This window comes from Acinonyx jubatus, chromosome B2 (genome assembly GCF_027475565.1).
Source record: "Acinonyx jubatus isolate Ajub_Pintada_27869175 chromosome B2, VMU_Ajub_asm_v1.0, whole genome shotgun sequence".
NCBI lineage: Eukaryota > Metazoa > Chordata > Mammalia > Carnivora > Felidae > Acinonyx > Acinonyx jubatus.
The window spans coordinates 91,591,841-91,610,642 of NC_069385.1; the positions used below are offsets into that span (position 1 = coordinate 91,591,841).

General features: G+C 34.8%; 1 protein-coding gene across 1 annotated transcript in view; it reads left to right on the forward strand.

Moving 5' to 3' along the window:
- The window catches only part of EYS (eyes shut homolog), a 1,591,614-nt gene that overhangs the window by 106,785 nt on the left and 1,466,027 nt on the right, over positions 1–18,802 (forward strand). Inside the window, exon 5 of the mRNA XM_053222617.1 lies at positions 583–697. Coding sequence (XP_053078592.1) covers positions 583–697 — 115 coding nt within the window. The remainder of the gene's footprint in view (positions 1–582; positions 698–18,802) is intronic.

Here is an 18,802-nt window from a genome sequence, read left to right on the forward strand (position 1 = left end):
TCAAAAAAGCTTATTCTTAGGCATTTACACTACAAGATTGCTTTATTTTTTTTTTAAAGTGAGGATGAACATAAATAAGTCTCTGCAATTAGCCCAATTGTGGCCATACCATTACTGTTCAATGTAACTCTCTATACTATGTCTCAAATTCATGTGTGTCATCAGATCCTTGTAGCAAATCATCAGTGGAGAATGGCTTTACTAAGCATTAGAAATCTCACCTGTCATCTTTCTTTTTCACATTTTAATAATGGTCTTATTTATTCCGATAGTTTTCTAAAACCTGTATTTTATTGTTAAGTATTCAATTAGGCCTAAGTTTATTTTACTTTTAAATTCTCAAAAGATGATATTAAGGCTATTAAATGAATAGCCTTTCCTGGAGAAATTATCAGATTCTCACTAAATAGATAACTAAGAACAGAAATGTGCATAGACAAAATTAATGGTTGAAAATATCAGGTAGTAATATGCCTTGTATGTGATTTAAACAAAACATTATTATTTTTGTCAGATTGCTAATAGACTTTTGTGATAATATTTAAATTGTAACTTTTCCTATTTACATGGATGTATTTACAGTTGTTTGCTAGGATTTACTGGAAAAAACTGTGAGAAAGTAACTGACCACTGTAGACTGCTCAGCATCAACTGTCTGAATGAAGGATGGCATTTCAATATAAGTGGAAGATTCAGAGTAAGTAATTTCATACATGGCAGAGTAATTTAGCACTTGAAAATACAATAGCTTCAGGCAGTCTGTATTTCAAATGCTTTTATTAATCTAAGCCAGAGAATTATATCCTTATAGGTATATTTAACCATGACTTCTATAAATTTAGTAGTAGACATGCTTAACTTATAAGAATTATGTAGGAAGGGCATTAATAAGAGTTCTAGTAAGTGTGTTTATTGTAAAATAAGTATATAGTTAATTGAATCCTGGTGATATATCTCTGTATATATAAAACCACAGTCACTAATGCCTTAGCTCTTAAATTAGATGGAGAATAAAATTAGTCTTGGAGTTACAATATACAAATATGCTCTTTTTTTCGTGGATAGTTTTTAAAATGACTTTACAAATACACAATGGGTGTGCTGCACACAATGTAAGGCATATCCTACAACTCAGCATTTCCACTTTTAGTATGTTTCCTGGAAAATTATCAGGTGTGCACTGAAAGAGACATACAAGAATTTTCATGGCAAACCTGAAACAAACTAAAGCCTATGGATAGGACAGTGGGTAAATTCATCATAGCGTAGTCACACTGTGGAATTATGATGAGTGGTTAAAATAAGTGAACAATAGTGACATGTATTATTACTTAATAAGTATCAAACATAATGTTGAATTTTAAAATCTTATTGAAGTCTGGTAGATATATACATAGTCTGATAATGATTAGTTATTTTTTAACTATTTAAATATTTTCTGATTATGTAAATATATAGCAAAAATATAAATACATATATCAGAAATACACACACTGGCTTTACTAGAAGAGTTCTCCAAGGGGACAGGTGGGGAAAGAAATCAGGGATGGTACAAAGCGAACTTGAAATCTGTTTATGATGCTTTATTTCATTTTTTAAAAAAAGTTTATTTATTTCTTTTGAGAGACAGAAAGAGAATACACGAGCAGGGGAGGGACAGAGAGAGAGAGAGAGAGAGAGAGAGAGAGAGAGAGAGAGGGAGAATCCCAAGTAGGCTCCATGCTGTCAGCATGGAGCCCAATGCAGGGCTTGATCCCACAAGCAGTAGGGTTATGACCTGAGGCAAAATCAAGAGTTGGACACTTAACCAACTGAACCACCCAGGTGCCCCTATCATGCTTTATTTCTTAAAACAGTTCTGGCAAATGAGGGTAGGATTATGGCCTTTTATTTTTTTCTTTAAATACAAAATATTTTAATGAAATATTTTTTTAAGTGATGAAAAGCCAACTTACGGAATGAATCATGGACAAATTTATATGTATACATTTGTCTACTTCTGGAAACATGCTAAAATATAATAGTGTTACTGTACAATAATATACAGGATTAGAACATAATATTTATTTTGCATCTGTAATACCTTAGATATTATAGCATATCATTTATAGTCATTACTTCATTTGATCTCATTGATTTCATATTTTAATTTTCTTTTTAACACCCAGTGCTTATCCCAACAGGTGCACTCCTCAATGCCCATCACCCACCCTCCCCACACTCCCACCCCCCATCAACCCTCAGTTTATTCTCAGTTTTTAAGAGTCTCTTATAGTTTGGCTCCCTCCCTCTCTTTTTTTTTTTCTTCCCCTCCCCCATGGTCTTCTGTTAAGTTTCTCAGGATCCACATAAGAGTGAAAACATATGGTATCTGTCTTTCTCTGTATGACTTTTTTCACTTAGCATAACACTCTCCAGTTCCATCCACGTTGTTACAAAAGGCCATATTTCATTCTTTCTCATTGCCAAGTAGTATTCCATGATCTACGCTTAAATACCATTCAATTTATAGAAACTTAAAAATCTGTTGAGCTTTTAATATTTAAGTTCATACATTTTGATACGGAGGGATTAAGATAGATTTAAACTTAACTCTATGCAACTCCAGAACTCATACTTTTAGACACTATATACATACCTACTTTCAGTACAATGTACTAGCACTTCTTTTTCCTTTAAAATATATTTACCCTTTCCTTAATAGGAGATTGTCTAATTGAAATGTCTCTCCTACTTTGGTTTGAATTTCTTTTATATTACTTATGTTTTGGGTTTTCATTTCTGTTTTGTTTCAAGATAGTCTCTGAGCATTTATCCTGACGTTTATTTTTAATTTTCTCTTCCTCCACCATCATTTCTCTGTAGCAAATCTCACCTATTCTAGTGTCTCAACAAGTTATGTTACTGACTCTGAATCCAGTTTTAATTTATTTTTTAAAGAGCTTGACTGAACTTATCATCACCTTGACAAATCTGCCTTCTCAGTAATTCTACCTTAAATTAATGACTTCCATTAAATAAAATATTAGCAAGAAAGGAATACTATAGTTCTTATCACTGGGTTAAAATTTAGATGATGATGAAAATAATATGCATTACTAATGGTCTTAACAATAGAATATTGCTTCAGATATATAATTTTCCTTACTGATTAATAATCATAGTTATGGCTATACTGAAGTTCTGAAATAGTTTATATTTAAGTAATTTAAAATTTAATGTGTATTCACAAATGTATTGTTCATATTGTGTAATGGTTATGAATGGTGGTAATTAACACTATTTTTCATGATATTTAAGTTCACTATAATATATTAAAGAAAACAAAATGCATATTATATTCAAATTATTTTTGGAAGTAAATACAAAATGCAATTTTTAATTTATAATATTTTTTGGAATTTTTTAAATGACATTTTTTCCACTTTGATGTTTGTGTTACTAATTTTTGAACATGTCAAACAATATCAGAGTTTTATATGTTAAACTATAACATTTTAAGGAGAGATATAAACTATTCCTTCTCCTTAGAGAAAAATATATTTAACATTCAGAAGGAAGGAAAAGAGAGGGTATAAAACAAGTAAATAGTAATATGATATACTTAAATCCAGCTATATCCAGGATCACAGTAAATACAAATTGATTACACACTTCCATTAATAGGCAGAGATATTACTAATGGCATCTGAAACAAACTCAAATATTTAAAAGATACTTATTTCATATAAAAAGACATGTTGAAAGCAAAATAAAGAGAGAGAGATATTATATAAAAACTAAACAAAGTAAAATAATGAGAGAGATATCATGTAAAAATTAAGCAAAATAAATACTGGTTTAGTCTTATTAATAACAAATCTTCATTACATGTTGATTTCAATGTAACGAACTATTAAAAATAACTTTATTTCATAAACATAAGCAGGTCAACTAATCATATTGAATTGTACATTTAATAACAGAGCTTCAAAATATATGAAGCAGAAACTGACATAATGCAAAAGAGAAATAAGTAAAACTACACTTATACTTGAGATGTGAGTACCTCCCATTCAGTAATCGGTAGAATAAATAGACAGAAAATCAGTAAAGATATACAAAATGCAGATGGTACTATCAATCCACTTAGCTAAATGACAACAAAATGTAACACACAATAGTTGCAGATTATTCTTCTCAACAACACACAGACCTTATTCAGAGGCCTATTTCATTACAGGGGAGCAGAGGGACTCAGCTGGGACATTTCCCATGTGCCTCCAGAGAGACCTCTTTATGGAAGGGGGCACATTTTTCCACATTGAGCTAATATTTTTACACTCTTAGGCCTCTTTTTCTTTCCCTCCCCACCAAACCCATAAAGAGTCCAGAACCTTTTTTTCAAGGCTCCTTAGCAATGAGAAGTTTCCTTCATCTGTGCTGCATTCACTGGGACTCTTGCCCCATGTTGTTCCTCAGGGGGAAAAATGTCTGGTACCACTTTGTTGCTGTTGATGGCACTGTGGTGGTAAGTGAATAGAGGCTTGAATATTACTACTTTTATTAAGCTCCATGTCTTAATCACCTTGGCACTTGATTGCTTGCCAAGAAATTAAAAAATACTCTGTCATGGTGGAGCATATTTGTTACTTCATGCAAAACTATATATATATTTTATTAGTCATTTTTAAAGAAAAAGCAATAAATTTAGACACTAGATTTTTATAGATAATCTTTAGATAAAAAAGCAAGTGGAAAATAAACGCACTTTTAAAATGTTCAAACTTTCTAAAAATCAACGAAATGTCATTTGAGGCAATATGGACCTATCATTTTATACTTCTGCATTAAAACCCAAAAGTATACACACTTAATGAGACAGCCTTTTCACATGTATTTGGGGAAAATAGGACTGCCAGTTGGAAATTTAGAGCATATACCTAAGTTTTTCCATCTGTAATAATTCAATTTTTAGAAATCCCTAAAGTAAGAAAGCAGAATTATATTAAACATGTATAGAAAATATTCACTATGTTATTATTTATTTTAGAATAAAAGTAAACAAATTAAGCAAACAAGAATAGCTTAAAATTATAATGTATCCCTATAATAAAATATGCATCTAATTTAGAGTATGTTTTTGAACTGTATTATGATACTTGTAAATTACTCAGATCAAAATGTTTAATGAGAAATGGCTATATTATTCTAACTTTAATTTGGGGTTAGATGTGTATATATAAGGTATTTAGCTTCTTGTAACAAAGTAAAATATGTACTTCCTGAATTGTGGGACAGGTCAATAGGCATGTCAGCACTACTCCCACAGAGATTATCCATTGGACTTCACCTCTTTGAGTGTTCAGACATCATGAGAGATTATATGTCAAGACCCCAGTCTTTTTCAGGCAGTAAGAAGTGCGGGGAGCAGGGGAAGCCAGTTAGATGGTTCAAGGTGGTGTAGCTTCTGATATCTTCTGTCCCCATAATCACTCCGCATTTTGTAATACCTTAATAAATATAAATTTCTCCTATATATTTGAATTGACTTAATAGAAAGAGTGAATTATCTGAGGCCTGCAACCTATGTAGTCTAGGGACAAGTTAATATACACAGAGACAGGGAAACAGGGAACTAGAGAGAAAATCATGGGGCTGAGAGGCTCTGAGTCAAAATCCAGATCTAAACACCAAGGTTAACCAGAGTTGCGATGGCCAATGAAGCCTGAATGATATTTGTATTGTACAGATGTGTATAATAAGGGTTAAAAGAAAATAAACCAACAACCTGGCAGTGGTTTACCCCTGTTAATAGAATTAGATGAAAATTATAATCAGAAAAAATGTTTTATTTTTTGAATATACATTTAATTGGAGTATTATGAAGAATAAAACATATTCCATAACAACTTTGGCATTGAAAAGTTTATATTAAATGCAACAGGCTCGACAATACTAGGAGTAAAAAAAAGAATGTAGGTCAGAACTTTATTAATTCTAAGCCATGCTCTTCATCATGTGTTAAATTTCCCTTTTTTCAATTCATTTTCTCTATAATTAAAGTGGCAAAATGATGCTGAACCTTCTCATTGAAATTATGATGAGGAATTTCTAATCAAGCAGTTTCACAATGTCAATATTAATCTCAATATTAATAATATAAATAGCTCCCATGGTAAAACAATTGTTACTTCCCAAATGAGAGTCAGATTTCTCATAACCACAAAAACTAAGACACTGAAAAAAATTAAAAGCTCATAGTGAAAAAAGGGTAAAATATTCTTATTGTCATTTCGTGTTTATAAAAATGAATAGTGGCACCTGGGTGGTTCAGTTAGTTGAGCATTCTACTCTTGATAGTGGCTCAGGTTGTGATCCCACAGCTTTGATATCCAGTCTTGCATTGGCTCTGGTTGAGCATGTAGCCTGTTTGGGATTCTTTCTCTTTCCTCCCTCTCTGCTTCTCCCCCAGTCATGCATGCATGCTCGCTCTCTCTCTCTCTCTCTCAAAATAAATTAATTAATATCTTAATATTAAGTTAAAAATAATCGGACGACTGGGTGGTTTAGTCAGTTAGGTGTTGAACTTCAGCTCAGGTCATGATCTCACAATTCATGAGTTTGAGCTCCACATCGGGCTCTGTGCCAACAGGTTGGACCTGGAGTATGCTTTGGATTCTGTGTCTCCCTCTTTCTCTGCCCCTCCCCTGATTGTGCTCTCTCTGTCTCTTGAAAATAAAATAAACATTAAAAAATTGTTTTAAAAATTAAAAAATGAACACTAAATTAAGAAATATGATTGATACTATGCACACTATAAAGCTAGAATATAGACACTATGCAATTAAATACTATTTTCATTGCATCATACCAATGATTCAGGATTTCTTTGCCTTAGAATTTCAATGATTTACTAATAAATTTAATTTAATTTTTGATACATAATATACACAGAGCCATAATTTCTGGTCTGTGCCTATTCAAATATTTTATAACATTCTGATTTTATGCCAGATTTGTTGCTGTTGCTTTTTATACCATCAAAGAAAATGCCATGAGAGCTTTATACACTGGTCCTTTGGTTGTCTTCTTTTATAACTGGTTCAGGGATGCAGATATAAGGATGCGGTTTATGTTTTATCTCATCTTTTTAAGTTTCCTATAAGGTTTCATTGGGGAACCAACAAAAAAAAAACAAAATTTAAAACTCATCTAGTTTAACTTTACCATCTGTTTCATTCCTCTTTTCTATTTCCATCCTCTAGTTAAATTTTTTTTACAATAATTTTCAACAAGCGTGACTTATGCAAACTCACACTGAACACTGAAAGAAGTAAAGCTCAAATTAGAATTCCATATGAATACAATTTGCATTTGGGGTGGGAGTTAGAGTTTTAAAATTGTAGTTGCAACAACAGAAAATCTAAACAGAATATTCCTCTCACTCTTTCCCTCTCTCCCTCTCTCCCTCCCTCCCTCCATCTCTCTCCGTCTCTCTCTCTCTCTCTCTCTCTCTCTCTCTCTCTCTCTCTCTCTCTCTTTTGCATTCACACACACATACCCAGACGAATTTGAAAGCTTACAACATTAAACTTTCCAGGGGCTAGATCAGGTAAGTATTTAACCAGAGGCTCAATGTGATCATATTCCTTCTAGCTCACACTAAAATAGCAACAATTCCTTCAAAGTCCTTAGAAGAACCCAAGCATGCTCTCTCCTGGCCTCAGGGCCTTTATCTTGAAGATTTTGACTCAAATTTCTGATTTGTGGGGTTTTCCATTCTGTTTAGCTATTTTCTAAATGTTTACTTTTTCAGTAAGTTCTTTCATAGACATCCAACTGAAATGCTAAATACTCACTTCTGGTCCATACACGTTATCTCTTTTTCATATGTTTTTTTCTTAATAAATGCCATTCAGTTTCCCAGATAACAGTATAGTTCTTCACATATCTTTTTCATGGTCTATAAGAGTATATTATGATGAAATTTAAGCTCTATATAGGTAAATACCTTTGTTTCTTTGTACTGGACTACCCTTCTTTCAGAGAAGGCAGAAAAATTTCAGCAAAAGCAAGTCATTCCAAGTGTAGTAGATAGGAGCCTTTTTGGAGAGATGCTTCTATATAGGAAGAGTAAAGTTTCCATAAATTGACCAACATGAGGTCTCTCTTAGTAATGGGGTCGTCAAAGCTATCTTGACGTGGGATCTGGGGGGAGATACATGTCGTGAAGGTAGAAAGAGATGTAATGCACAAAATACCCCCAATGTTGTTTTTTTTTTAATGTAAAAAATGATAAAAAGTCAAATCAAAGAAAGGGACATTGGATAAGCTAAAGTTAAACATTGGATAAGTTAAGTTATGAACACTTAAAAATATTAGTTTGGACACATATACAAAATGGAAAAAAATCTAAAATTGACACTATGATCTGCTGATGAAGCCTAATAAGTTGAACAGAAAAGCTGAAACTTCTTCCTACTGGCCTATAACTATTCTAAGCTAATAAGGTACCTTGTAATTGTACCCTCAACCAGAAAATGCACCAACATGTTCATTTGTTATCAGTCCTCAGAGACATTTCTTCAGGATTAAAGAATGGATGGGTAGTGCCATAGTTTGTGGTGAGAGATATAGACATCTCTGGAAAAGAATAGGTAAGATCAGATACAAAAGCTCCCTGGAGCAATCAACTATAATTTTTGCCCACCGGGGGATACTTGGCAGTGTCTAGAGACATTTTTTGGTTGTCACATAGAGATTGAGCCTGCTACTGCTATCTGGTGGATAGCAACCAGGTTTACTGCCAAATATCCTGCAATGCACATGACAGCCCTCCGCAACAAAGAAATATCAGGTTCAAAATATCTGTATTGCTGTGGTTCAGAAAACCTGCCTTAGAGGAAATTTAGTCTGTGAAAGTCGGAAAATAATAAAACTTGTGCACAGAAAGAAAAACAGACTTCATGAAAGTTAAAGAACCTCAGACCCATAGCATAAGATAGAATTCCAGAGTGAGAAACCTTTTTTTCTAGTTTATGTGAGCTCCGCAACTGAGTTAGGTACATAGAGTAGGTTAAGTCAAATTGTTTTCCTGTTATTTTTCTTCCTTTCTTGGGAACAGACTCATTGCTTTCAGTTCAGAAAGAGGAATATATGCTGCTTGGTTACAAACTCTGCTTGTTTTTAATTTTTTTAAAGTTCATTTATTAATTTTTTGAAAGGGAGAGAGAGGGAGAGACAGTGTGAGCAGGGGATGGGCCGGAGAAAGGGAGACACAGAAGCTAAAGCAAGCTCCAAGCTATAAGCTGTCAGTGCAAAGCCTGACACAGGTCTCGAACCACAAACCATGAGGGTATGACCTGAGCTGAAGTTGGTCGCTTAACCAACTGAGACACCTATGCGCCCCACAAACTCTGCTTTTTAACCCTTTCCTCTGAAATACTGAATTAGATTAAATTTGTTTGATTTTTTCTGCTCATTATATTATCGAATATTTGGATGAAAAAATAGGTTAAGTAGCATGAAATGTGTGATAAGAATGAGTTCTCTCTACTTTGTTTTTAAGGAGAGGGGAGACAGGAGTAGGATTGAGTCATTGAACTGCTTGACAGAGTTTTAGGAAAGCTATATAATCAGGGTGCACTTCAATAATCTTCTGATCCATGTCTTATACCTCAGAGACTGTTATTCCTTTGCTCTTCTCTCTCTTTCATAGACATGTTTCTCAATGGCTTTCTCTCTCTACTTCATTAAGTGGGTAATTTATCCCATCCCTGTTGGACAGTTTTGGTGGGGAAGTTGACTATTGCCTGAAATAGTGTTTGAAAGAGAATAGTGGCCTCACATTAGCTTTAATCTTGTAAGTCTTTTCGTGTGCATATATTACTTCTTTATTTTAGTTCTTCAATATATTTTAATCATTTGAATCACAGTCATATTTTCAATAAGAAAGCACAAACAACATGTTTTGACTTGGAATGATTTTTTTTCAAGGAATACACAAAAAAACCTGTTCCTATATGTTTAACCAATCCTCAAAAGATTTTATTGTTCTATATTGTTAGTCAAAAAAGTGGTAGAAACTCTTTTGTGTTTAGACTAACATCGTATTATCTGAGTTGTCATGACTTTGCCTTCCTAGGCAGCAAGTGATAATAAAGCAACAGGTGCTCCCATCTTAGAAGAGCTAATAGAAATTTAAGTTACCACACAGCTTCAATTATATGTCAAGAACTTTGTGTTCAGAAAACATATGGGTGTCTTAATAGTAGTTCTAGGACAAAAATAGAAATACTCAGGAATTAGTGCTTATGTCACTGTCACTTCTAGATACAGAGTACATATGTAAGTTAACTGATTTACAACAAGTAATACATTGTAATTCCATATATTTTCTGTACGATTATAATAATTAGTACTAGCTATATAATAGTGATGAATAAATTTAAATGATGAATATATTCAAAAATTTCTCCCACATTAAAAAATTGATTTAATTTTATTTTGTACTATTATCAATTTATAAGAAAAAGAATGAAGGGAGTTTCAAGCATATATTTTATAATTTATTTTTCCTACTTTCATCAGAATTTTTATATCAAGTGACAAAGTAAATTAAAACAGCCTAATTATAAGAGGTGACAACTTAATTAATCTAAACTAGTGCAATCCCTGTGAATGGTTAAAATGTTCATATTTAAAGGAAACTAATATAAACACTTTAAATACCTTAGAAAATCTACAGATGTCAACAGGTCTTATTTCGTAATGAAAGAAAAAGGAGTAGAAGAAAAAATCATGAAGTTATTACAATTTAAAATTTTGCCTCTTGTAATTAAGGAAAAATCATTCGTGAAGCTATTTTTCAAAAGTGTGGTTATTTATGTGAATCTCATTTATTATGTTTTGAATCTCTAAGAAGGAACTTTCCTCTCAGAGTGCTCATTAACAGGAGTTAGAGCCATAATATCTGTAGATATGCTAAGGCTAAATACCTAAAAAGAGGTATCAAAAGTACATGTGAATTTAAATTGAAGGCATAGCTTTCATGAACAGTTTCAGGGAAATCCAGAGTACGGTTGAGTGCAGAAAGGCACCCCAAAATGCCATGTTCTAATCCCTAGAACCTATCAATATCATCTTACATGGAAAAAAAGACTCTGAAGATGTGATCAAGACAAGGATTTGATAATATTGTCCTGGATTATCCAGATAGGCTTCATGTAATCACAAAGATCCTTATAAGAGGGATACAGAAGGAGTCTGAGACCATGAAAGTGATGTGATGATGGAAGCAGAGATTGTAATGATGTTCTTTGATTGTATAAGGGATTGCCCATGAGCCAAGGAATATAGGCAACCACTAGAAGGTGAAAAATGTAAGGAAACAGATTCTCCCCTCAGAGCCTACAGAAGCAGCTAGCCCTCCTGAATCCTCACTTTATCTGAGTAGGACTGATTATGGACTTCCAACCTACATAAATATAAGAGAATAAAGATTTTACATTACTAGGGTTATATACTTTATTATGGCAGCAATTGGAAAGAAAAAGATTTCCAAGAAAATTTATTCTACACACAAATATTTTCTAGCTGAAAATGATTAGAGAAACTCCCTAACTGAAAACATACATGACCTATGACCATAGGTCCTTTCCAAAAGATAGCCATGAAACACAAAAATAAGTCACTCTAGACTTATTTGTAGAGGCCATTTCTAGTTTTAGTTGAGTTTTAGAGCTGTCTGTAACTAATTGACACAGATGAATCAGTGAAGGTCAGAAAAAAAAAAAACAAGATGATTGGTTGGTTCTGTATCTTAGAAGCAATGGACTCATCATTCATTGGTTAAAATTCTGTGTTTACTCTGAAATGGTCAGCATGCTTATCGGTCCATTTGTCACTTACTTAGGAAACAGCAGGCATGCTCATAAAGTGAGATCTTGTCTTTTAACATTTTGCTCTCCCATTAGTCACTCAGACAGGAATAGCCCCAGCTAATGTATCCTGCATGTATACATGACTTACTAATTTATCACCCACACCAGGACACATTGGCAAACGAAATGGGGTCCTATCAATTTTTTGTCTGGTATAACAGGCTTTGAACTAGGGCCGGTTTATATATGGAACACTGTTTAACTGGTATTTTTCCCAATTTTTATAAATTATGATCTATATGATTCTGATATTATCTTTAACAAATTATGAAGTAATATTTTCACCTGGAACTCTAAGAAACCAATGGAAGAGTTAATGAAAAATGAGGCAATCCACACTACAAAGTGAGAGACACATATAATTTACTATATGTCCAATGTCTTGAAGATAGATATAATCATAGGTAATCACAGACGCCCACGGATTAACTAACTTTCATTCTTCTTCAGTAAGTTTTGGTGAAATCTTTAGTCAGGGGTCTCTACCCTTCTTATTTGTGCCATGTCACTAGCTGTTCTCATTGAAATAGTGTTTATTGAAAACTACTTTGTAGAACCTCTGTACATAGGCATACACTGCTGAATAAAACAGGTCGTAGTCCTATCTCATGCTTTACATCAATCAAAATTTAAGTTTGATGATTGTACTCACGTATTATAAAGAAGGATTAAAAAGGAATGAAATCTTGCCATTTGCAAAGATGTGAATGGAGCTAAAGAGTATTATGCTAAGCAAAATCAGTCAGAACTTATGAAATCACATATGATTTCATTCATATGTGGAATTTAGAAAATGAAACAGATGGACTTGGGGGGGGGGGTAAAGAGAGGCAAACCAAGAAACATACTCTTAACTATGGAGAACAAACAGGGTTACTGGAGGTGAAGTGGGCCGGGGATGGGTTAAATGAGTGATGAGTATTAAGGAAGTCAACAGTAATGAGCACTGGGTATTATATGTAAGTGATGAATCACTGAATTCTGCACATTAAACTAATATTACATTGTATGTTAACTAATAAAAATTTGGACAAAAAAAGGATTATTTCTTCAAACTGACAGCTGAATACTTAGATATAGGCTTAATGTTAAATATTTTTCCTATTTCATTTCCCCAGCTGTTTATAATCCTTTCTTACCTGAATTCTGTGGTTGGACAGAAAAGTTCAGGGAATGGGAATTGCATGCAGATGAGTGGTCACAATAGGAATGTTGTAGTTCCAGAGGGAATAGGAGTGACAGTATTTTTGTTGGCTGTTGCTATTATATTTTGAATTTCCTATTGGCAAATCTGGGTCAGTCCTTAATTATTCTTACATCTCTTATGAGATCATTTGCTTCACTAATTCTTTGTCAGTTACCAAATACTTTCAGCCTGGTGATCACCTGAAGTCCTAACTCTATCTTTCCAGCTGCCCTATACAAAGTTAGTATGTTTTTGCAAGCAATCTTTCTTAATTTAGCCAAAATTTCTTCTGACAATATGCTGATGACTGGAACTCTTTACAATGAGGTGCAAAGTTTAATTACATAATTGTAACAAAAAGGCTTAATATGGACTGTCACCCAGTTAAATTTTTATGCAAAGAAAATTAAAATTACTCACCTCATTTGAACAGTGAATATAGAAATCAGGATACATAAATTAAATTACAGTTTTAAAAAACTAGGTGCCTCTCTTCTTACTCTGCAAAGTTCTAACTGGCCAACCACATTGTTTTAATACATGCATTCTGTCTCTTTAGTAATGATGTTGAAGACTCAGTGATGTTTTCCAAGGTGAATGAGCTGAACTTTAAAATAAACCGAATTGACCCAGAGAAGTACATTGTCCCTAATCTCCTCATTAAAACTGGTATAGGGGCACCTGGGTGGCTCATTTGGATAAGCGTACAACTTATCCAAACTTTTGGCTGAGGTCATAGTCTCACAGTTAATGGATTTGACCCCATGTCAGGCTTTGTGCTGTCAGCATGTGGAGCCTGCTTGGAATTCTCTATCTCCCTCTCTCTCTGCCTTTCTCCATGCTCATGCTTCCACGTGTGATTTCTCTCTTTCTATCTTTCTGTCTCTTGTCTCTGTCTCTCTCAGTAAAAAATAAATAAACTTAAAAAAAAGACCCCTGATATACAAAGTAAATATAAGAAAGACCTGAAGGGGCACTTAAAGAGGGGAGGGGTCAAGATGGAGTAGCAGCATAGAAGTTCTCTCATTCCTGAAGTATAGCTAAATCAGCACCAAACCATTTTGCACACCTAGAAAATTAATCTGAGGACTAACACAACAATCTGTATACCTTGAGCCACAGAATTCAGCAGGTATGTGGTGCAGAGCTATGAACTGGGGGAGAGACAAGCGGTGGAGGATAGGCAGCTCTTTTTGCAGAGAGAGGACAGAGAAAGAGGGGAGAGTGCAGGAAAAGCACTTTCCCCACCAAAAGTGTCTGAAAAGGGAAAGAAATAACCACAGGTGACAGAAAGGGAGAAAGGAGAAAGGAGAGGGTCTCAATACTATTAGGACTCTATAAACAGGGGAGAGCAGAGTCACAAATTCTACAGCTCAATACCTGGCCACACTCAGGTGGCAAGGGCAAATCTCCAGGATCAGGCAGCAAGGTCCAAGGGGTCCACGGACCTCACAGGGAGAGGCTGTTACCCTGCTAGGAGGGCATTTGGTAGAGGCCATACAACCTCCCCACAGGTCCAGTGGATCCTGGAAACAGCCATGTTTGCTGGTATTGGAACAAAGACACCAGGGTGTTGTGAGACCTGGTGCAAGCTGTGTGTTGTGTTTTGCCATAAACTCTGAGCCTCTGTTCCTATGCGATCACACAAACATTTTCTGGGAGAGCAGGCACTTGGCCATAATCTCTGAACCTCAGCAACATTGTGACTACATGAATGTTCCCTGGGGGCAAGCCAGCAGCTGGGAATTGCCCGGTAAGACCCTGCGCCAGAGGGTTGGAGTAGTTCCAAGCTGCAGGACTCTCAGAAGTGAGGAATTTGGAAATAGCCCCAAATGACATATAATTCAGGAGGGAGGTGCCACCTGGCAGGCTGACAGCTTGGACGCGAACCACGTAGAAGTGGGGAGTGGAAGGAAGCCAGAGACAAAGGAGGGGTGCTTGATTGCTCGTCGAGGAATGCTCAGAATTCCTTTGCCCGAAACTCGGAAGCTGGGGAAAACTGTTTTCACTTCTCCCGTGCATGTGCATACACATGCATGCACTTCACACTGATCTACCCTGGTAAGCTAAGCAGCATCACCAAATGGAGAATGGAGCTGTTACATCAAGCCCCATCCAACTGTGCCAACCAAGCTCAGAACCTAGAGGACCACAAGTCTCTCCACCTGATTAGTGTGCCTACAGTAAAGGGCTTCACAGTTGGACTTAAAGGAGAAAGAGGATGGAATTTCATTCGGATTTCTTTCTGGTTGTTGCTTCATCTATTCGTATTTTCTTTCTTTCTTTCTTTCTTTCTTTCTTTCTTTCTTTCTTTCTTTCTTTTCTTATTAGTTTCTTACTCTTGGATACAGAAAAAGAAATTTATTTTTATTTTCCATTTTTTAAATTTAATTACTGTATATTTTTATTTTTTGTCATTATCTTCATTTTATTTTGCATTCTTCGTTTCATTTTATTCTATTTTATTGCATACATTTTTCTTAATTCTAAACATTTCCTTTTTTTTCTTTTTTTCTTTCCCTTTTTTCTCTATTCTACCAAGCTTCTTTAAACTTTTTTTTTTCAACGTTTATTTATTTTTGGGACAGAGAGAGACAGAGCATGAACGGGGGAGGGGCAGAGAGACAGGGAGACACAGAATCGGAAACAGGCTCCAGGCTCTGAGCCATCAGCCCAGAGCCTGACGCGGGGCTCGAACTCACAGACCGCGAGATCGTGACCTGGCTGAAGTAGGACGCTTAACTGACTGCGCCACCCAGGCGCCCTACCAAGCTTCTTTAAAAACCAGACCAAAGAACAAGGACTTAACTAACTTTATTTGATTTTTTAATTTTAATTTTTTAATTTTAATTTTTTAATTTTAATTTTATATTTTATTACTATTTTTCTTCCTCCAAAACGACAAAATGAAGGAATGTACCACAAAAGAAAGAACAGGAAGAATGACAGCCAGGGACTTAACACAGATATAAGTAAGAGGTCTGAACTAGAATTTAGAATCACGATAATAAGAATACTAGCTGGGGTTGAAAAAAGCATAGAATCCTTTTCTCTGGAAATAAAAGAAGCAAAATCTAGTCAGGATGAAATTAAAAACATTATAAATGAGATGCAATCTCAAGCATATACCACGGCAGCAAGGATGGATGAAGCAGAGCAGGAAATCAGCGACAGAGAAAACAAAAATATGGAGAATACTGAAGCAGAAAAAAAGAGGGAAACTAAGGCAAAACTGCATGTTATAAGAATTAGAGAACTCAGTGACTCATGAAAAAGGAATAACATCTGAATCATAGGGGTCCCAGAAGATAGAAAAGGGGGTGGAAGATTTATGTGAGCAAATTGTAGTAGAAAACTTACCTAACCTGGGAAGCCACAGACATCAAAATCCAAGAAGCACAGAGAACTCCCATTAGATTCAACAAAAATCAACCATCAACAAGGAATATCATAATCAAATTCACAAAATATATAGATAAATAAAGATTTATGAAAGCAGCAAAGGAAGAAAAACCCAAAACCCCTAACCTACAAGTGAACACAGATCAGTTTTGCAACAGACCTATCCACAGAAACTTGGCAGACCATAAAGGAAGGTCAGGATATAGTCAATGTGCTGAATTGGAAAAATATGCAGCCAAGAATTCTTTATCCACTAAGGCTGTCATTCAAAATAGAGAGATAAAGAGCTCCCCAGACAACCAAAAACTAAAGGAGTTCATGACCACTAAACCAGCCCTGCAAGAAATTCTAAGGGGGACTCTCTGAGGAGAGAAAAGATGAAACAAAACAAAAAGACCTAAAGTGACAAAGACTAGAAAGGACCGGAGAACATCACCAGAAACTCCAACTCTGTAGGCAACACAATGGCAATAAATTCATATCTTCGAGTACTCACTCTCAATGTCAATGGATAAAGCACTCTAACCAAAAGACATGGGGTAACAGAATGGATGAGAAAACAAGACCATGTATATGTTGTTTACAAGAGACCAATTTTAGACCTAAGGACACCTTCAGATTGAAAGTAAGGGGTTGGAGAACCATCTAGCATGCTAATGATTGCCCAAAGAATACCAGAATAACCATACTAAGATCAGACAATCTAGATTTTAAAATAAAGACTGTAACAAGAGATGAAGAAGGGCATTATATCATAATTAAGGGGTTTATAGAATTTCTAACAATTGTAAACACTTATGCTCCAAACGTGATAGCATCCAAATATATAAATTCATTAATCACAAACATAAACTCACTGATAATAATACCATAATAGTAGGGGACTTCAACATTATACTTACAGCAATGGACAGGTCATCTAAGTAGACAATCAAAAAAGAAACAGTAGATTTAAATGATACACAGGATCAGATGGAATTAAAAGACATATTCAGAACATTTCATCCTAAAGCAGCAGAATATACACATTCTTCTAAAATGCACATGGATGAGGCCCTTGGGTGGCTCAGTCGGCTGAGCGTCCGGCTTCAGCTCAGGTCATGATCTCACGGTTTGTGAGTTCGAGCCCCGCGTCGGGCTCTGTGCTGACAGCTCGGAGCCTGGAGCCTGTTTCGGATTCTGTGTCTCTCTCTCTCTCTGCTCCTCCCCTGCTCATGCTCTCTCTCTCTCTCAAAATAAATAAATAAACATTAAAAAAAATTAAAAAAAAATAAAATAAAATGCACATGGAACATTTTCCAGAATAGATCACATACTGGGACACAAATCAGCTCTCAACAAATACAAAAAGACTGAAAACATACCATTCATATTTTTAGACCACAATGCTATGAAACTCAAAATCAACCACAAGAAAAATTTTGAAAAGCTAACAAATACCTGGAGATTAAAGAACACCATAATAAATGAATGGGTTAACCAAGACGTTAAAGAAGAAATTAAAAAGTACATGGAAGCCACTGAAAATAATAACACAACAGCCCCAAACCTCTGAGATGCAGCAAAGGAGGTCATAAGAGGGAAGTTTATAGCAGTACAGACTTTCTGAAAGAAGGAAGAAAGGTCTCAGATGCACAACCTCACCTTACATCTTAAAGAGCTGGATAAAGAACAACAAATAAAACCCAAAACCAGCAGAAGACACAAAATAATAAAGATTAGAGCAGAAATCAATGCTGTTGAAACAGAAAAAACACAAAAAACAAACAAACAAAAAACAGTAGAACAGATCAATGAAGCCAGGAGCTGGTTCTTTGAAAGAATTAGCAAAATTGATAAATTCCAGCCAGTTTGATCAAAAAGAAAAATGAAAGGACCACAAAAAAATAAAATAAAAAAATGAAAGAGTGGAGACCACAATCAACACTGCAGACATGCAAACAATAATAAGAGTATATTTTAAGCAATTATATGCCAATAAATTGGGAAATCTGGAAGAAATGGACACATTACTAGAAACATATGAACTACCAAAACTGAAACAGGAAGAAATAGAAAGTATAAACAGAGCCATTACCAGTAAAGAACTCAAATTAGTAATCAAAAATCTCCCAGAAAACAAGAGTTCAACTGAATGACTTTCTAGGTGAATTATACCAAACATTCAAAGAGTTAAAACCTATTTTTCTGAAGCTGTTCCAAAAAGTTGCAATGGAATGAAAACTTCCAAACTCATTCTATGAAGCTAGCATTACCTTGCTTCCAAAACCAGACAAAGACCCCACCAAAA